Genomic DNA, 16,645 nt, shown 5'->3' on the forward strand with positions numbered 1-16,645 from the left:
GCCTCTTCATACCAAAAGTGCAGTTCCTAGAAATCAGGGTTCACATGTTCCGACTGAAAGGGAAGAGGGGGTGAAGACTTTGGGGCAGCAAGGGTGACATCTAGTGGCTACTTAATAAACAGGAAATTCAACACTGGAATACAAAAATATCCACACCCTTGATCCACACCAGTTCTTACAATACCAAGAACTGGTTGTAAAAATCCAGTTCTTGGTATTTTTACAACCAAGAACTGCAGCGTGTTTTAGAGGGATTGTGTGGAAGAACACCAATTACCACATACTTACAAAGTGGAACAAAACAATTGTGGATTTCAATGTTATCTTTTTTATATTTATAATCTAAAAAAAATGTCAGTCCTTTGTAGGACCACCATTTTTTGCAATCACAGCCACAGCTGGAGGTTTTTTTGTTTTGTGGTGTGTGTCTATTAGTTTTACACATTCTGAATTGTGTTTATTTGTATATATTTTGTTATGCATTGTAAAACAAACTAAAATCTCTTTAATTACAAGATTTTACATTTTTGGACATAATGAAAAATGAACCAATCTTTTTGATGACCAAGATAGAAGTCAATCCTTTGGTAAAACACAAAGAAATACAGAAGAAGTGAATCAGAATTTATATAATCTTAAATAGCTGTAAAATAAATAAATAAATAAGCCTAAATATCACTCCTCCATCACCATGCTTAAAAGTAAATATAATGTTCTGTCTGTTTCATGTGGTGTTGCTGTGATTAATGGCAACATAATTCAATTAAAGGCTTATCCGTCCTTCAGACATTGTTCCACAAGTCTTCTGATTTTTTTCAGATCAAACTTTCCAAACTAAAGCTGTGTTTACAGAAGTGCAAGACAACACCTGTCAGGACTGCAGCATAAAATTTGCACCATGCAATTTCCAAATTGGGCATCACTTAAGTTGAAATAAACAGACTTTTAGAAGGTATAAGATTCATTGTCAATAATCACTTTAATAACACGGAGTTTGTCCAGAATCAAAATAAAGATTCTGGATAAACTCAATGTATCAATGTTTTTGGAAGAGACGGAAGGAGTTTTGTCATTGCTTTTCTTGTCATGAAATGATTTGGCGCCCCCTTGTGCTGAGTATGTGCCCCTTGTTTTCTGTTGACAAGGGCAGCAGGGAACCTGACTGACCTTTCACCCCATTCAGCTTATAAGTCAGGGATCTGCAGACTTCAGAAACCAAGAAGGTGATTTTGCTCTAGTCCAATTAAATGAAACTCATTAAGAGCAGCGAAATGTTATGACCTTTTTTGTGAAAAGACAACTTTTTACTTCTACAACTTTAACTTTTTCAAAATGTTATTAAATGTTTATTACGGGAAAATTGGGGTCTTTTTAAATGGCTTAATTTTATTTCTGTTTTGGGGGTTTTAAAACAGACAAACATAAAATCTTAAAGAGAGAACTAGTACATTTTCTTTTAAAACAACTTGATAATGAGAAAAAAAATATTACTGCAAATTCAAAGCAAGAAATACTAGAAAAACCTGGTAAAATCTGCATTTGTTATATCTAGAGTTTTTAAAACATATATATTTATTCTGCACTTTTTAGCCAATACATTAAGAGCCATTGTAGAAGGTCCAAAGAACCATTTAATTAGATTTTGAACTTTGGTGTCTCAATCTCAGCAACTAAACTATTGTCATTAAACAGTTTCACTAAGCTCCCAATTTTAAAATCTCAAATGGCTAAATAAGTAAAAATCCCCAAACACTCACCAGATAGTATTATTTTTAAAAATGTATTTATTCAAATTATAAGTATTATTTAGTGTGTTGGCATAGTTATACATTGGTTGTACAGTAAAATGAGCCTGAAAGCAGGAGTGTATAAATCAACAAACATTGGACTTGGTTTGAATAAAGCTTGTACAAAGAAGCAAACCACAGACAGTCAGAGAGGGATTTATATCAGCCTGACTAAAAGAAGGCACATGAACACAAAGTTAAAAGCTTTTTTTCCCCTCCCTCATCAAACCTCTCTCTACTTGAACCGCTCACTTAGAACAGACATCACAAACTGTACATCTACAAACCTCTCCCCACAGAGAAACAAACAGGACATTCATTACAGACACAATTTAGCATATTAATCACACAAGAAATCAACCAGATCTTTGGCTAATAAGTGCAGCGGCACAGTCTCGTATTGTAGAACCATGATGCAGATGAAGAGTTCTTTCTTTCATGGAGTGAATTTTGGATAAAAAGTTAAATATATATATATAGGCTATGTATATACTCTGAGATTGTTTGAGGAGTTTTTCACCACCAGTCTTTGGTCTAAACAAGGTCAGAGCTGGAGTTAGACAGCGTTGGTTGTTGCAGAACTGGTCTTCTGGGTGCCTGGGATTAAAAACTAGACAAATCCTCTACCTAAGACTCCAAGCTATGGATTTTTAGTGTTAAAGGCATCAGTATTTCTTCTCATTTCTTTTCTCTCCAGAGCAGCTGGACTGTTGTCATAAAAACTGTTCTAGTAAATATTTGTGTCAGCGTTGAGCCTGATGCTAACAGAGATGTTTATGCTAGCCTTCTTTAAAGAAGCTAAGCTAGCTACCTCTAGGATGTTCTGTAGATTTAGATTAACGACAGAGTGGCTTTATCAAATCTTCACCCAAAATGTGAAACTAATCCCTTAAAAAGAAAACATTTTTACAACATATTTATATCTTTCACTTATCTTACCGGTGTTTTTGGTGTTTGTTTGTGAGAAGTTTAGCTAAAAAGTCCCATAAGTCACAAAATATAGTCTGGAGCCAGAAATGAGGCTTTCTCTAGAAATATAGATACACAAGAAGAAAATGTGTCAAAATTAATTATCGCTGTTGTTTGTACACGTTGCTCAGACTCCAGCCAGATTAGACCAGTTCAGGTGTTGGATGAGGAGGACAGTGAGACTAAAGCTGCATTTAACTTTTAGTCAAATAACTTTGTGAGAACAAATCTCCTCTCTGTTGAGTGCAAGAGTTTTCAGAGCTGTTAAAACAACTGATGAACTGTCCTAAAGAAAATAAAAACCAGGCTACAAGGTAAAACATGGCTGTGCTTTATCGTGCTTTTTTTTCCACCGTTCTCTTATCCACATCTCACTTACTTTGGTCATCTTCATGCAGATTTTCAGCAAACTACAGCAGCTGTTTCTAATGATGAATTTCTCTTCCTCGTCTCTTTACCCTTCCTCATCCGCTTCCCATGCTTCCAGCCTTGATCTGTACACCTTCATAACAATAAGTTGTCTTCCCCAGAAAAGCAGAAATTAAGTGGTCCAAATTAGAAAGCAAATAATAAAAACAGCAACAGGTTACTCTGATCTTCTCCAGAAACTGTTCTCCTTGGTGTCTGAGTCTAGTCTGTCGCTCACTGTGTTCTCGCTCCTGAATAAAACACAACAAGCAGGCAAGGTGCAAGAAAAATGCACCAGAAATATTTGTTATTCCTTGGCCTTATACATATATATATTTATATATATATTTCTTTAAAAAATCAGAATATTCAAACAGCAAAAGTATTAATCTCAAAAATATTATATATAAACATAAATATATCAATTAGTTTAGCTAGATTTTTATGTGTTTTTTGGTTTAAAATTTTAATTGTATGCACAAGCCCGCAAATGTAGAGACAGGTGGCGTCTGATTGGCTAAAGCGGAGCGAGGTCTGCGTTCGTGTGATTGGAGGATGAGGAGCTTAGGGGGTTCCTGCTACGTCCGGTCAGGGTGGCCATCATCTGGAGTTCAGCCTCGGAGCCGTCTGGGGAACAAAAACGAAGTCAAAGGTCAGCAGGATGTGAATAAAGATTCTGTAGCAACAAAGAGTCAGATGCAGCTGGGAAAAAATGAGAGTACTTTTCTTCAAACATGAGACTGTCATACTTCTATAATGGGATGTAAACTGAAAAGAAAAATCCTCTCTCACCACAGACAAGTGTCCGTTCTTTGCCTTTTCCACGTGTAGTTCTGACCCGGGTGTGAAGTCTATGATCCCTTCTTTCCCATTACCTGCTGTAAACTTTATACTGCAGGAGCAAAACAGATAAATGGAGTTACAACAGTAAACAGAGAGGGCAAATGTACAATTTATTTTCTCTGCTACTATACAGAAAACATTCACACACACACACATGATGTGGTCACAAGTGAAACTCCAGGAAAATAAACGTGTGATCAAACTTGCGACCTATTCATTAGAGTCTTATTCTGGGTGTGGGAAAATTTGAGAAAAACTGGAAGAATTTAAATCCTCCTGCAACCACTAGAGGGAGTTATTTTGATTTGTCATCAGAGGAAAACAGCATTCAGAAGGCTTTGTGTAAAACAATTCACCAGAAGTGAACCATTGTTAAGGTATAAAAGCTACATTATACTTTACTGGACAATTCTCACACAAGTTAAACACAGAAAAACAACAACAACAACAACAAAAATTCAACTGGAAATTCAACATGCAATGACATGGATTTTTGTGGTGTATCTTTACGCATCATCAATCTGAGGAAATACAACATTGACGAAGGCTTTGTTTTGATTTTCTTATGGAGATGAAACTATCAATTCATAGCTGATCAATGCGCGTTGTGAACACACATTCAAAGCTAGTTCTGCCGTGTCTGTTCTGACTCCCACCTGCCCTGGTTGATGTTGATGCTGTTAATTTTGTCGGCACAGATGGCGATCTTGGTCAGGGTCTCGATCACATGGTCGCTCTGCAAAACCACGTCCCCCTGGGAGCCAACGGTCACACACACATTTAGCATTTTCACACAAATGAAATGAGAAACATTCTCAGGAAGCTTTCTTGACTCGTCTTTCGTCGCACCTTTTGTTTGTTGTCCTCACTGGGCACGTGCAGAACAAACAAACCATCACTGAGAGAGCTGACCGAGATGCCTGAGACAACAATAATGACAATAAATCAGATCCTGGTTCAGTTTGATCATTTTCCATCTAATCCTCAGATTTATTTCTCTTTAGAGGCATTTCTCACCTTTCAGGGCTCCGTAATCGATGCGCTGTTTGAGTTTGCCCTCCTCGACGATGATGGCGCTGTTCGACGTGAGGAGCAGCTGCCGGGACCGAGACTTGTAGCCCTTCCTGTCATACTTGGTGACCGGCACTGCGTACTGAGATTACAGCAGAGACACGTCAGCATAAAAGCAGAACGCTTCAGCAGTATGAAAAAAAAATAAAGGCTTCACTAACCTTCATCTTCTCATTACCCAGAGCTTGTATTGCTTTGGGGTTGATGTCCTCTCCATCTGAGCAGCAACAGAAAAGGCGGCATTAGATCAAATACTGGATAAAAATCGGCATCGTCTGAATGTTGAAGTCTCACTGAGTCTTGTGCCGACAAACAGCTTGGGAACACTCTGTGGGTAGTTGTCCTTCTTGTCCTTGAAGATCTCGCTTGCGATCATTTTCTGCTCCATCTATTTACATACAAACCAGAGATGAGTGAAGCAAATTCAAAGAGCAGCAAATACAAAGTATAGATTCTAAAGTGAAGGTTGTGACTGGTGACATTTCTCACCTGGTGTTTCCACTCAGAGTTGATCTTCTTGCAGTAACTCCACACCATGTTCTGCATGCACATCTTGCGCAGAAGCTCTGAAGCCTTAAGACACAGACAGGGCTTTCACAACATTGCATATAAGTGCCATCTAAAAGAGTTCACCTCCCATAAACGTTCACATTTTGTCACATTACAAACACAGACTCCACTGTATTTTATTCATAATTTATGTGATAGACTAACACAGAGTAGTGTACACTATAACTTATCTGGTTCTTTTTAGTTGGCCGTGTTTTGGTTGTTTAGTGGCTATAACATCGCAACGTGAAAAAGTTCAAAGGGTATGAGGATTTCTGCAAGGCATTATAATCCAGATTCCCACCTCAGTCAGAGCAGCCGGAGGTGTGGGCCAGCTTTTGTCGAGGACGTTCTTGGGAAGGTTCCTGTGCAGATTCATGAGGAAGGAATAACGCACGTAGTCCAGGAAATACTCGTTCTCTGGACAGCGTTCTTTGTGGCGGTAGATGAATCCTTTGATAAACCTGAAGAAAATGAGGAAATCACGCTGTAATCACTCCAAATACCAAGAAGGCTTTAAAATAAGTATTCATCTTCCTTGCATCTGTTTTTACATCCTGACATACTGCTGTATTGTCTCATACCTGCGTATAGTGTTAGCTGCCTGTCGCCGGCGCTGGGCCTTCCTCCTCGCCAGGATGCCCCGCCACCAAGCCTGGATCGCAATGGCTGGTGGGGACAGAAAAAATAAATAAATAAATTCATTGGACCAATGACATTTAACTGCTGTTTAATGTAAAATTTCAATGTAGAAATGGTGGCTTCCTGACCTGAGGTCCTTAATTTTTGGTATTTGGTCTTCTGGCAGTAGCCTTTCCATCCCGCCTGTAGCTTGGTGGCTGTAAGGTAGGAAAGCGATTTAAATAAATAAAATAAAACTGAAAATGTTGATCAATCTCGACAGAACACCCTGTCTCTTACCAATGCCGTGTTTTCTGGTCTCCAGTGCATCCTCGGTGGCAAACAAAGTCTTTGGGAAGCGGATGAAGATTTTGGATCTGTTGCGTTTAGAAATGAAATGTTACTTTCTACTCTACATGAATAGCCGGAATACTTTGTAACAACACACACACAAAGTTCAGGTGCCAACAGTAACCTCTCACAGATTTCTGCGCAGCTCACCTTCCCAGTTTGTACTCCTCAGGCTTGTATCCCATGTGTTTGACAAGTGTGGACACACCATCAGACAGCTTTCCATTCCAGTTAGGCCATGTCTCTGGGCACAGGGACTTGTACCTAAACACAAAGAAGACAAAACACACAAACACCAGCATGGTTGTTCAGATGTGTAGCTTAACGGTTGAAGAGAACGTAGTGATGGTAAAGGTTTGCTTTTTAAAAAAGTCTCTTTGGCTGCAGGATCTTTAAAGGTGATCTATTATGCTTCCTTGAACAGGTTATGATATGCAAAATGTTTATTACATTTTTTACACAAAATTATTCTTGGATATTGAGATTTTAGTTTGGTCAGTTCTGCCTATTTTGATCTCCTTTCAGAATAAGCTGTATTAGGGCCTCTTGTTACTTTAAATCCAAATAAGCTGCAGTTGGCCACGCCCCTCTGCTCAACGTTTACACATTTATCTGTAAAAAGATGCACAACTGAACAACCATACCTCTTTGAAAAGCAGAAGTAGAGCCTCCTGCACAACCAACCAGAATGCAGCAAGTAGCTTCTTGCTGGTAAGTCAATAAGAAAACACTTGTCTTTTCCAGCAGCCATTGTACAGCACATACAGTGGTAAAACCAGCTGACCAAATGAGCTGGAGCTCCGGTTAGGTTGCTAGGTGACGAGATGGGCTCAGCTGGGGTTGCTAAGTAAGATCACAGTATGTAGGTTTTTTGAAAGGGTTTATTTTTCAGATACCAGAAAAGTAAATGAATAAACTTACTGCCAAAAAAGTTAAATGTTTGTTGCTTTTTGAAACACTTGGGATTTTTTATTTTGGAGCTCTTGGAATCCAATGCAAGTACAAAAACATGCAAATTAGAATTTTTGCATAACCCGCCTCCTTTAAGTTATCCTTTCAGGAACAAGTCTGACAGTATCGCTGAGAAACAAACTAGTCATCAAGGCATAGATGCTAATAGATTGAGCATCCATGACGTTTTCTGAGGGAGAAAATGAGAGCTGCATGAAGAAATGTTTTTGCTGGTGTGTCTTCATTAAAAAATAAAGAAAAAAAAGAGAGAGTGGCTGATCACCTCTGTAGGAAGATCTCATAGCGGCGCCTGTAAGCGAATCCAGCCCTTCTCACCCTCAGGTTCTCCATCAGTCCCAGATACTTGACCTGGTGACGGATCAGCACCTCGTCAAACCGACCTGTGACAGAGGAGAGAGAGAGAGGCAGAAATGAATCAGCCAGCTGGACAGCATGAAGCAGGGAGAGGAGTACGTAGATGGTAAGCAGCAGCAGTAGGAGTAACAGAGGACAGAGGGACAGTGTGGAAACAACAAAGGGCCAAGTGTGGAGAAAAACAAAGGCATCCACACAGAACCTCATACTGTCTCCCCTGATGCAGCAGAAATCGGACTGTTTGGGTTGGTACTGGTAAGATCTGCATCATCATGAGGACCAGATCTTCTTCGGTGGCGTTTACAAAATGTCTTAAAACTCTGACACGTCTCAGAGTACGATTTCAGTACCATTAATGTCATTTGACTTCACTAATCTGAATGTTAAATAAAAAATTACATTTCCACCATTTTGGAACAACACAGCTGTATTATGAAAAAAGATTAACTGTATAGATGCACTGAAAGTTGTTTGGTGGACTGCCAAAAGTAGATCTTTTTGATCTGTGAATGCATAATACCTACGCGATACATCATGCCATATTTTCACAAATAAACAAGCAACCACAAGCCCCTATAATGGATTACCTTGTACTTTTACATGATAAACGTTTGTTTGTTGAGATCATCCACTTTGCTGCTGCCGCACTTTTTGTTAGCCACATCAAAGGTCTGAAACCTGCGGCTCTTTTGACTTTTCACAATGACTCTTGGACATATGGATAAAAGTAATGAATAACCTGTTAATATTTCTAAATATAATTATAATTTAGGATGTAAAAGAGTGAAAGAGAGGAAAACTTTCAATGAAATTACCATGGCATGTGGGCAAAATAAAAAGCAGAAAAACTTAGTTTTATCGTTTTAGAACATGCTGAATTTGGAAATGTTGGCAGTCTTCTGGAAATTTTACTTAGGCTGAGCATCTTCATTTGCTACAAATTACACACAAAGGCTTGTATTTTAGTAACAAATAACTGTAGTTAATGTTAAATTGAAAAATATGATATCTAATCACTATAAAATTGTTTTAAAAGAGTCAAAAACAGATTTAAAGTTTCTGACCTGTCACCCATCATCATATGTAATTAATTACATAATTAATTACATTAATTATGTAATTACTTACATAATTAATGTAAGTAATTAATTATTTATATCACTTCACAAAAAGAAAATCTGAGTTGGTGAGACGAGCAGAGTCAGAAAACTGGTCAGAAAATTCTGATTGATGCGTCTCTGAATAAACATCTAAATAGATGTAAAGACAATAATGCAAAGCTTTATTTTTTTTTTATTTCTACATCCAAAAAATATAGTTCTACTTTCACTTTCAGTGCCACATCTTTAGTTTAAAACCAACTAAAAGGCAACATAAATGCAGTAATTCGCTACATTATACATGAGTAAATAATAAAAAGAAGAAAGGATTAACACCCTACTTGCTTGCTTGGAGTCATTGGGCTTGATGCAGCGGACATACGACGGCTCCTTGGACATGAGGATCTCCATGAGTTTCGCCAGACTGGCTTTGAACTGGGTGGCTGCCTGAAGGGGCAGACACAGACGAACAAAAAAAAGATTCAAGATCGTTAGGAAGGGATGGACGGGAAGGCGACTGGCAAAAGTTGCCGTTCAGAAGAGCTGGAAACGACAAGGAGGCGAGCAGCAGGTTAGGTTGCGCTGAGGAGGACGATGTTAGCACAGCGATGGTCGATGCGACTGGACACTGGGTTCACTGTGGAGGACTGGGATGCCAACTTACCAGCTTGTGACAGTGCCCTGCATCATTATGTGTGTGTGTGTGTGCGTGTGTATGTGTGTGTATGTGTGTGTGCGTGCTGGGCATTCCTCAGTGCGAAGGCAGCTGTGGAGAATCCCCATCAAACAGCCCACTCAGCATCGGAGAGGGAAACACACGGCTGTTTATTGTGCTGTGGGAAACTATGCTGAGAAGCATTCAACCAAAACCAAATCATTCACTCAAAACCAGCAGGGGAACCTCCTGAGAGCACAAACGCAGATGCAGGGTGGAGGACCGCTCACCGTGTCGGGGCGTTTCTTGTCACTCAGCTCGTCTCGGTCAAAACACTGCGTCAGAATCTTGTTCTCAGACAGGCACATAACCTGCAGATGCAAACACATGGACTGACCTCACGCTGTAAAAACAAACAGGAAAATGCTCTGTTCTTTATTCAGTCGGTGTCTAACCTCTTTTAAATTCCTGAAGAGAAGATCGTTGTTTTTGTCCAAAAATCCTAAAGAAAAAAAAAAAGAATGTTTCAGTCATCTAATCACAAAACAACTGGTACCAGCTTCTCTTCCTACATTTCTAACACTACAGTAGGAGGTCACATATGTTGATGGATAAAAACTGAACTCATCCTCTAAAGTCTCTAATAATTACAGGGCGTTTTGCTGCAGGAGAAACTGGTATACTTCCTAAAATAAATGGCATCATGACGAAATACAATTTTGGATAAATATTGGAGCAACATCTTAAGACATCAACCGGGAAGTTAAAGCTCTCGCTCAAATGGGTCTTTCAAGTGGACAATGACCCTAAAAATGCAAAGTGTTTACAAAGAGGCAACGATATACAGAAACCATCACAAAGTCATTATCCCATTTGGAAAAATAAACACTAGTTCTGTCAGCAGGAATGAGCCTAGAGCAAATTTTTACCCGACTCGTATAGTTCAGAGGCAGAGTTACCAAATAATAAAAAATTATGTTTCAATGTAACTATTTAAACAGAAAAAAGCAATAAATGACTGACTGTACAATTATCTCACGTGTTATTCTGGAATCTGGCAGAAGGAAATAATTTTAGTCATTGTAATGTAATGTATAATGTAATGTATGCATTTTCCAGGCAAATGGAGTCATTTTACAGCATCATCTTGTAACGTGTATGTTATATTTGTATGATATTTAGGGCTGAAACGATTCCTCGAATGATTCGAGTACCTCGATTACTAAAATTCCTCGAGGAAAATTTACCTGCCTCGAAGCTTCGTTAATTTATGTTTTAATAGTTAGCGCACCGTGTTCCGGCCGGGACTTCATTTGCGTTGCGCGGAGCTCTCACTTCCGCCTCTGAGTTGTTGACAAAAGCTAAGTCTCAGCGGCATAAAGTCCAATCTTCAAGATTGGCCCGTGGGGATTTTATTGATTGATGATAATGCCCGACTTTTTATCGTTTTTGGGGGAACCAATAAGCATCCTTAAAATGACTGGGGAATGCCTGGAGTACGGCAGCATTTCTCCTCCGGGGCTGCTGGTTGAAAGCGAACGGCGTGAAGAGCGCTGAGGTGAGCGGATAGCCTGAACAGGGCGGGCGGCTGAGTAGCTGATGCTTACCGTGTAAATGTAGCTTTACCGACGAACCGCACAATAAATTTCATATCCCGGTCTGAAGAAACGGGTGGCAGAGCGCATCGTACATGGCTGGTAGATGAGTTTCTGAGTGTGACCAGTGAAGGTGTCGTAAATATCCCGTATTGCTTCCCCCGTGTTCGTCCCCCGGTCTAACGGTTCGTCAGTCCGCTGGTCTATTTCCTCCCCTCCACCCCATGTTCGTTCATTCGCCCTCTCCTCCCACTCCAGGCGGCATTTCCCGTATTTTCAAACCCAAAGCGTGACAGGTTAGGTGGCAAGGTGAGTTTAATTAATCTATTAAACTCACTGAAGATGGATACGTAAACTAAAAGCTGGACTGTAGACATTTTATATAAGCATATTTGTGAGCCTGCCTCTTTGTTATTAAATTCAATATAATTTCAGATTTTTCTATAACTTTTCTTCTGGTTAACTTAGAAAGTGAGCTATTATTGTTACAGGTTAGTTTTCTAAACTACAAAAAAGCAACTGTTAGGGATGCTCAAATATGAACAATTGGACTGATATTGATATCTGATAGTAAAACCGGTATTATGCCAGATTTACCAATATTTCATTTTATAATTTTTTTATCCGATTACTCGATTAATCGTAAGAATAATCGATAGATTACTCGATTACTAAAATATTCGTTTACAACAGCCCTAATGATATTACTTCTTCTAAGTTTTATCAAACATAGCTTAGAAGAAATTTGACTTCCCGACTCGACACCCTGAAATTGGCCTTTGTCTCTTTAAGAAACTCCCCCTATAAGATTTGATGAAAATGTAAACACAGTACCTTTATCAAAGAAGGAACCCGTTTATTGTGATAAAATAATCCATTCAGAAAGCACACACACCGTTAACGTTATAGTTGACCTCCCCAGCGTAGTGCAGCAGTCTGAACTCCTCTCGGCCCATCACCTTCCTGGTCTTTCCGTCCGCTAGCTTGTGACTAAAGAGACACACACAGAGTGAGAGTGAGGATAATCAGCCACATAAATGACTCAAGTTTTCTAACTTGGGTTGACTGAGTGTCAGACTGACGTGACGAAGTGCGGGTGTCCCCCCAGGGTGTCCTCCAGCTTCTCCAAAAAGGTGAAGTCGCTGGCATCTCCAGGTCTCAGACACTCCTCATCCTGTGATGAGAGGACAGGGTTAAAATCTCAGAGGAGAAAAGCTAAATTTACATTTCTGTTTACTGGATGTTCAGCTCTGTTATTATTATTAATAATAATATATTTGTGTGCACTGCATATTCAGGCTGAAACACAAATTTATACCTGACAGACACAAAGCAGAAAACGTTCTGGCATTCTGAGAGACTGATGAGCTTATGATTAATTAATAATGTATGGTGAAAGCTAAATAATTTATAATAATAATAATAATAATAATAATAATAATAATAATAATATATATTTTTTACATTTAAATCTTTAATGTGTAATAAGAATTCAAATCCCAAGTGTTTCGGGGATTTCTTTACAATTGAAATAAATTTCTTTGAGTTGGGTAAATCAATTTAAAGAAAAAGACACAAAAAAAAACATTTTGCATTCATAAAACATCTTAATCAAAATTATGATTTAAATTAGTCACAACTGCAATGAAAAAATATTAAGAATTTCAAATTCCTACCTGCTAAATGGAGCTTTCAAATCTTAAATCTGCCAATGTACTTAAAAAATCTCAACTGTGCTTACCATAAAATGACTAAATAATGCAAAATGATAATTTGTGCTCTATTACATACTTATTTGTTGAAAAGATTTTATGTTGGCAAATAATGACAGAAAACTAAGTGCTTAATGTTGCTATTGCCAATTCCCACCATGTAAAACACAGAGTGGAGCATCATACAGTCCTCAGAGGTCAGCAGAAGAGCATGAGGTCTTTTTCATTTGTTGAGATAAAAGCTTCAAACTTGCAGTGTCTGAACCAATGGAAAGGCGAAGTTTAAACAAGGTGCTTAGGTGCAGCGCCTCACCAGGATGGAGATGATGCCTTTGAACTTCTCCTCCACCAGGTCACAGATTATCTTGTTGTTGAAATACTGGATCGGCTCCCACTGCAAACACACAAATCATTATGTGAGGGCAGCAAAAGCTAACCGATTGTTGGAAAGGTCATGGGGGCCAAAATGCGAACATCGATATAAAACTGGAGCTCCTCTAAAGAGGAGCAGCTGAAACAGCTGGGAGCAGCTTTTCACAGTTCACAGTTTTAAAGATTCAGAGAATGCCAGGAATCCTGGCACACAGACACACCCTGCACCTACATATATGTGAAACACACACACACACACACTCAGAAATGTTCCACAGGCACCGTTAGCTCATGTTAGCTTCGAGAGTTGCATCTTTTCCACAGAGAGCCACCCACGTCTGTCATGACGCATCATAATGGGCTCTTTGAGAGGCAAAGCCAAGATTCTCCCACAACTTGTTTGCTCTCGACACATTTACATTAGACTGAAACCAAGAGCTCTTTGTTCTGACCGGGCAAAACAACACAACAAAAAGGCAGAAACAGCAAAGGACAGAAGAGGAGAGAAAGAAAAAGGAGAAACATCACTGGGATGGTCTTTCGTTACAGGACTGTTCTGATATGAAATCTCCTCAGGAGGTTTTACCTGAGAATGAATTACCAAGCAGTCCAGCATGTGGGGATTCAATTATTCATGGGGCGGTTTCTTTCTAAAAATATATGCACTCAATACAGATGGATCCCATTAGGAGAACGCTGCAAAGTTCAAACCCAGACTGAGAAAAGTTAACAGTGACGATAGAAGGGGATCAGCACTTTCCTACTGGAAATATCACACAGACCGATTCCTCAGATCAATGTAGCGAGTCACATTGTCACATGATTCTGAGGAGATTGGCGTGAACAGTGTGTGTGTAAGTGTACGGAGGCAGAGGAGCTACTGACCGTGATGCCTTCGGCTTCGTACTCCTCCTGCTCTGACTTCAGGGTGAGCTCGATGAACAGCTGCTGCAGCTTCTCGTTGCAGTAGTTGATGCAAAACTGCTCAAAGCTGCAGAACAGAGAAAATCAGGAGGATCCAATGATCAGATTGAGAAAAACGTAACAGGAACTTCAATATGTCGGGCAGTTTTCAGTTTCATTTTTTAAAAATGTTTAAGGACCAGAGACACTCGCTGCACGAAGGGAAATCACCCAGGACTAGAAAGGTTTTCCACATTTTGTCACATTATAACCACAAACAATACCAAGGAACTGGGGCTGAAATAATCATGACTATTGAAATAATCGTCATCTAATTTAATAATTAGTTAATCTTTAACAAAAGTATAAATTCTCAGAAAAAGGCCAATTTCTGAAAGGACAACATATTTAGAGCAGAAATTAAGCCCAAACTGTGCAAACTATACAGTTTGCATTTAAAATAAAGAACATTCTTTGTTTGTAAATCTGTTCTACCTGAAACTCCTCAAGTGGTGTAGTTTTAGCTTCACCTGGTTCAATTTCTGTAAAAAAAAATTTTAGGACCTTTTGGATATTCAATTATTCATAATTTATTTTTTTTATAAATTGCCCCTACACTGTATTAACATCAAGTTAATCAAAAAGGGCTGAGCTTTTCACAAGCAGATGTTAAAAGTAATTTTCTTTAGCTGCAGATGCAATGAAATGTTTAATTGTGTAATTAAAAAGAAACTGAATTATTTCTGTATTTGGATATTTATGCACTTATAACATTGTTTAAAATAAGCTTAAATGGTTAAATGAAAAATATGCAAAATGAGCCACAATTTTTTAATCTTATTAATCAATTAATTGTCAAAATTGATGGAAAGTGTAGCTAAATATAGAAGAATCCTGAAATAAAACCTGTTAGAAACTGCTCAGGTACCAACAGGACAAAAGCCTAAATTTATTCATAGTGGTGGCAGCATTACAATTTTACTTTCAAACGTAAAATTGGGCACAAATTTGTGTTTGTTTCTCACAACAAACCCCAACAAAATACCTTTTATCTTGTGGTTATAAGTTGATGAAAATATTAACAATTTTCCAAGGAATCAAAGTTGTTACAGTGGAGTGAAAAAGCGTTTCCCCTCTTCCTGATTTCCTTTCTTTAATGTTTGAGAGCATCAGACATTAATCAAAGGAAAAAAAGAAACCAGGAAAACATTATTTTACGAGCAGCTTTTAGCAGACTCATTCTGAAGGTATCAATTTAAGATGTCACGTGAAACTATCTTCACCTGTTGTGCTGGAAAACCTCAAAGCCGTAGATATCCAACAGACCGATAACAGAGGCGTTCTTATGAGATTCATCCTGTTGGAGAGACAGAGAAATAAAAATTATATTTGGCACCAAAAACCCAGAGAACATCCATGTAACTAATATTGTATTATTATCAATGAGATTCATGCATAGTAGGGAAGTTAAGCTGGTTATTTACATGTATTTGAGTAACCTTTTGGAAAAACCTACAATTTTAGGAAAATTTTTACTATGTTGCACTTCCTACTTTTACTTGACTAATTTTATTGTGAAGTATCGCTGCTCTTAATTGAGTAAAAATGTTGGCTACTCTCCTCACTGTTAGTAACTTCAGTGAATGAAGAACAAGATTGTTTAAAAAAAAAAAAATTGCCAGACACACCTGCAGTTGCAGTTTCATACGTTTTGTATTATATTTTGCACGATTTTATTTTGTAATTGCATATGTATATTAATTTCCAAGATTTCTAGATACATTTATATTTCGGTCCAACTCATGATGTAACTTTTAAATATTAAATGACTGATGTTTTGGTCAGCACTTGAGAAACCTTTTTTGCAAAAGTACTTTTTTACCTTCTTACTTGAGTAATGTCCAGAACAGGAACAGGTTTAAGTAGCGCTGCTTTTCCTTATCTATAGTTCTGCGGCTCTCACCCACCTCTGGATTTAAGTAAATCTGGCTATAGATGATAATCAAAAAGCAGTCCTTTATCTATAAATCATATTTAAGTTGTGGCCACAAGGTGGCGCCATCCAGCTGCAGAATAAAGACGATCCTTGCAGCAGGGTTTGGTCAGTGAGTTTATACCTTGTATGTCAGCGAGGTGTTGATTTTGTTGACCAGCCAGGTGAAGGTGCGTCCGTACACGGCCTTGGACAGAGCATCCCGAGCCGAGGACGCCTGCTCCAGGTTCAGAGGGCTCACGAGCTGCACACACACACACACACACACACGCAGTGTGACAGAGTAACTCAAAGCTGAGCTGGGACACTTACACATGTTATCATTTCTAACCACAGCAGACATTACACAGACAGGAAAGCTTTGTATACACGTGCTCATCACACAGTGAG

The 16,645-nt window shown here is 38.6% G+C and overlaps 1 protein-coding gene across 5 annotated transcripts in view; it reads right to left on the reverse strand.

Annotated features, from left to right (window-relative positions):
• Positions 1-1,766: 1,766 nt before the first annotated feature.
• LOC106914373 (unconventional myosin-Ic) overlaps positions 1,767-16,645 on the reverse strand; it is a 58,411-nt gene continuing 43,532 nt past the window's right edge. For all 5 annotated transcript variants that reach the window (XM_014981114.2, XM_014981116.2, XM_088011722.1 and 2 more), the window contains exons 10-32: positions 16,380-16,499; positions 15,546-15,619; positions 14,245-14,350; positions 13,301-13,381; positions 12,358-12,449; positions 12,171-12,265; positions 10,136-10,182; positions 9,971-10,051; positions 9,367-9,472; positions 7,834-7,951; positions 6,750-6,863; positions 6,549-6,625; positions 6,398-6,466; positions 6,212-6,296; positions 5,932-6,091; positions 5,568-5,651; positions 5,373-5,466; positions 5,240-5,295; positions 5,025-5,160; positions 4,857-4,927; positions 4,664-4,761; positions 3,957-4,056; positions 1,767-3,791 (exon numbers count right to left, since the gene is read on the reverse strand). In XM_014981114.2, the coding sequence (XP_014836600.1) occupies positions 3,765-3,791; positions 3,957-4,056; positions 4,664-4,761; positions 4,857-4,927; positions 5,025-5,160; positions 5,240-5,295; positions 5,373-5,466; positions 5,568-5,651; positions 5,932-6,091; positions 6,212-6,296; positions 6,398-6,466; positions 6,549-6,625; positions 6,750-6,863; positions 7,834-7,951; positions 9,367-9,472; positions 9,971-10,051; positions 10,136-10,182; positions 12,171-12,265; positions 12,358-12,449; positions 13,301-13,381; positions 14,245-14,350; positions 15,546-15,619; positions 16,380-16,499 (2,091 nt within the window). In that variant the 3' untranslated portion in view covers positions 1,767-3,764. The remainder of the gene's footprint in view (positions 3,792-3,956; positions 4,057-4,663; positions 4,762-4,856; positions 4,928-5,024; positions 5,161-5,239; positions 5,296-5,372; positions 5,467-5,567; positions 5,652-5,931; positions 6,092-6,211; positions 6,297-6,397; positions 6,467-6,548; positions 6,626-6,749; positions 6,864-7,833; positions 7,952-9,366; positions 9,473-9,970; positions 10,052-10,135; positions 10,183-12,170; positions 12,266-12,357; positions 12,450-13,300; positions 13,382-14,244; positions 14,351-15,545; positions 15,620-16,379; positions 16,500-16,645) is intronic.

Source organism: Poecilia mexicana, unplaced genomic scaffold (assembly GCF_051168715.1).
Source record: "Poecilia mexicana isolate PSO_F unplaced genomic scaffold, ASM5116871v1 scaffold_13, whole genome shotgun sequence".
NCBI classification, from domain to species: Eukaryota; Metazoa; Chordata; class Actinopteri; order Cyprinodontiformes; family Poeciliidae; genus Poecilia; species Poecilia mexicana.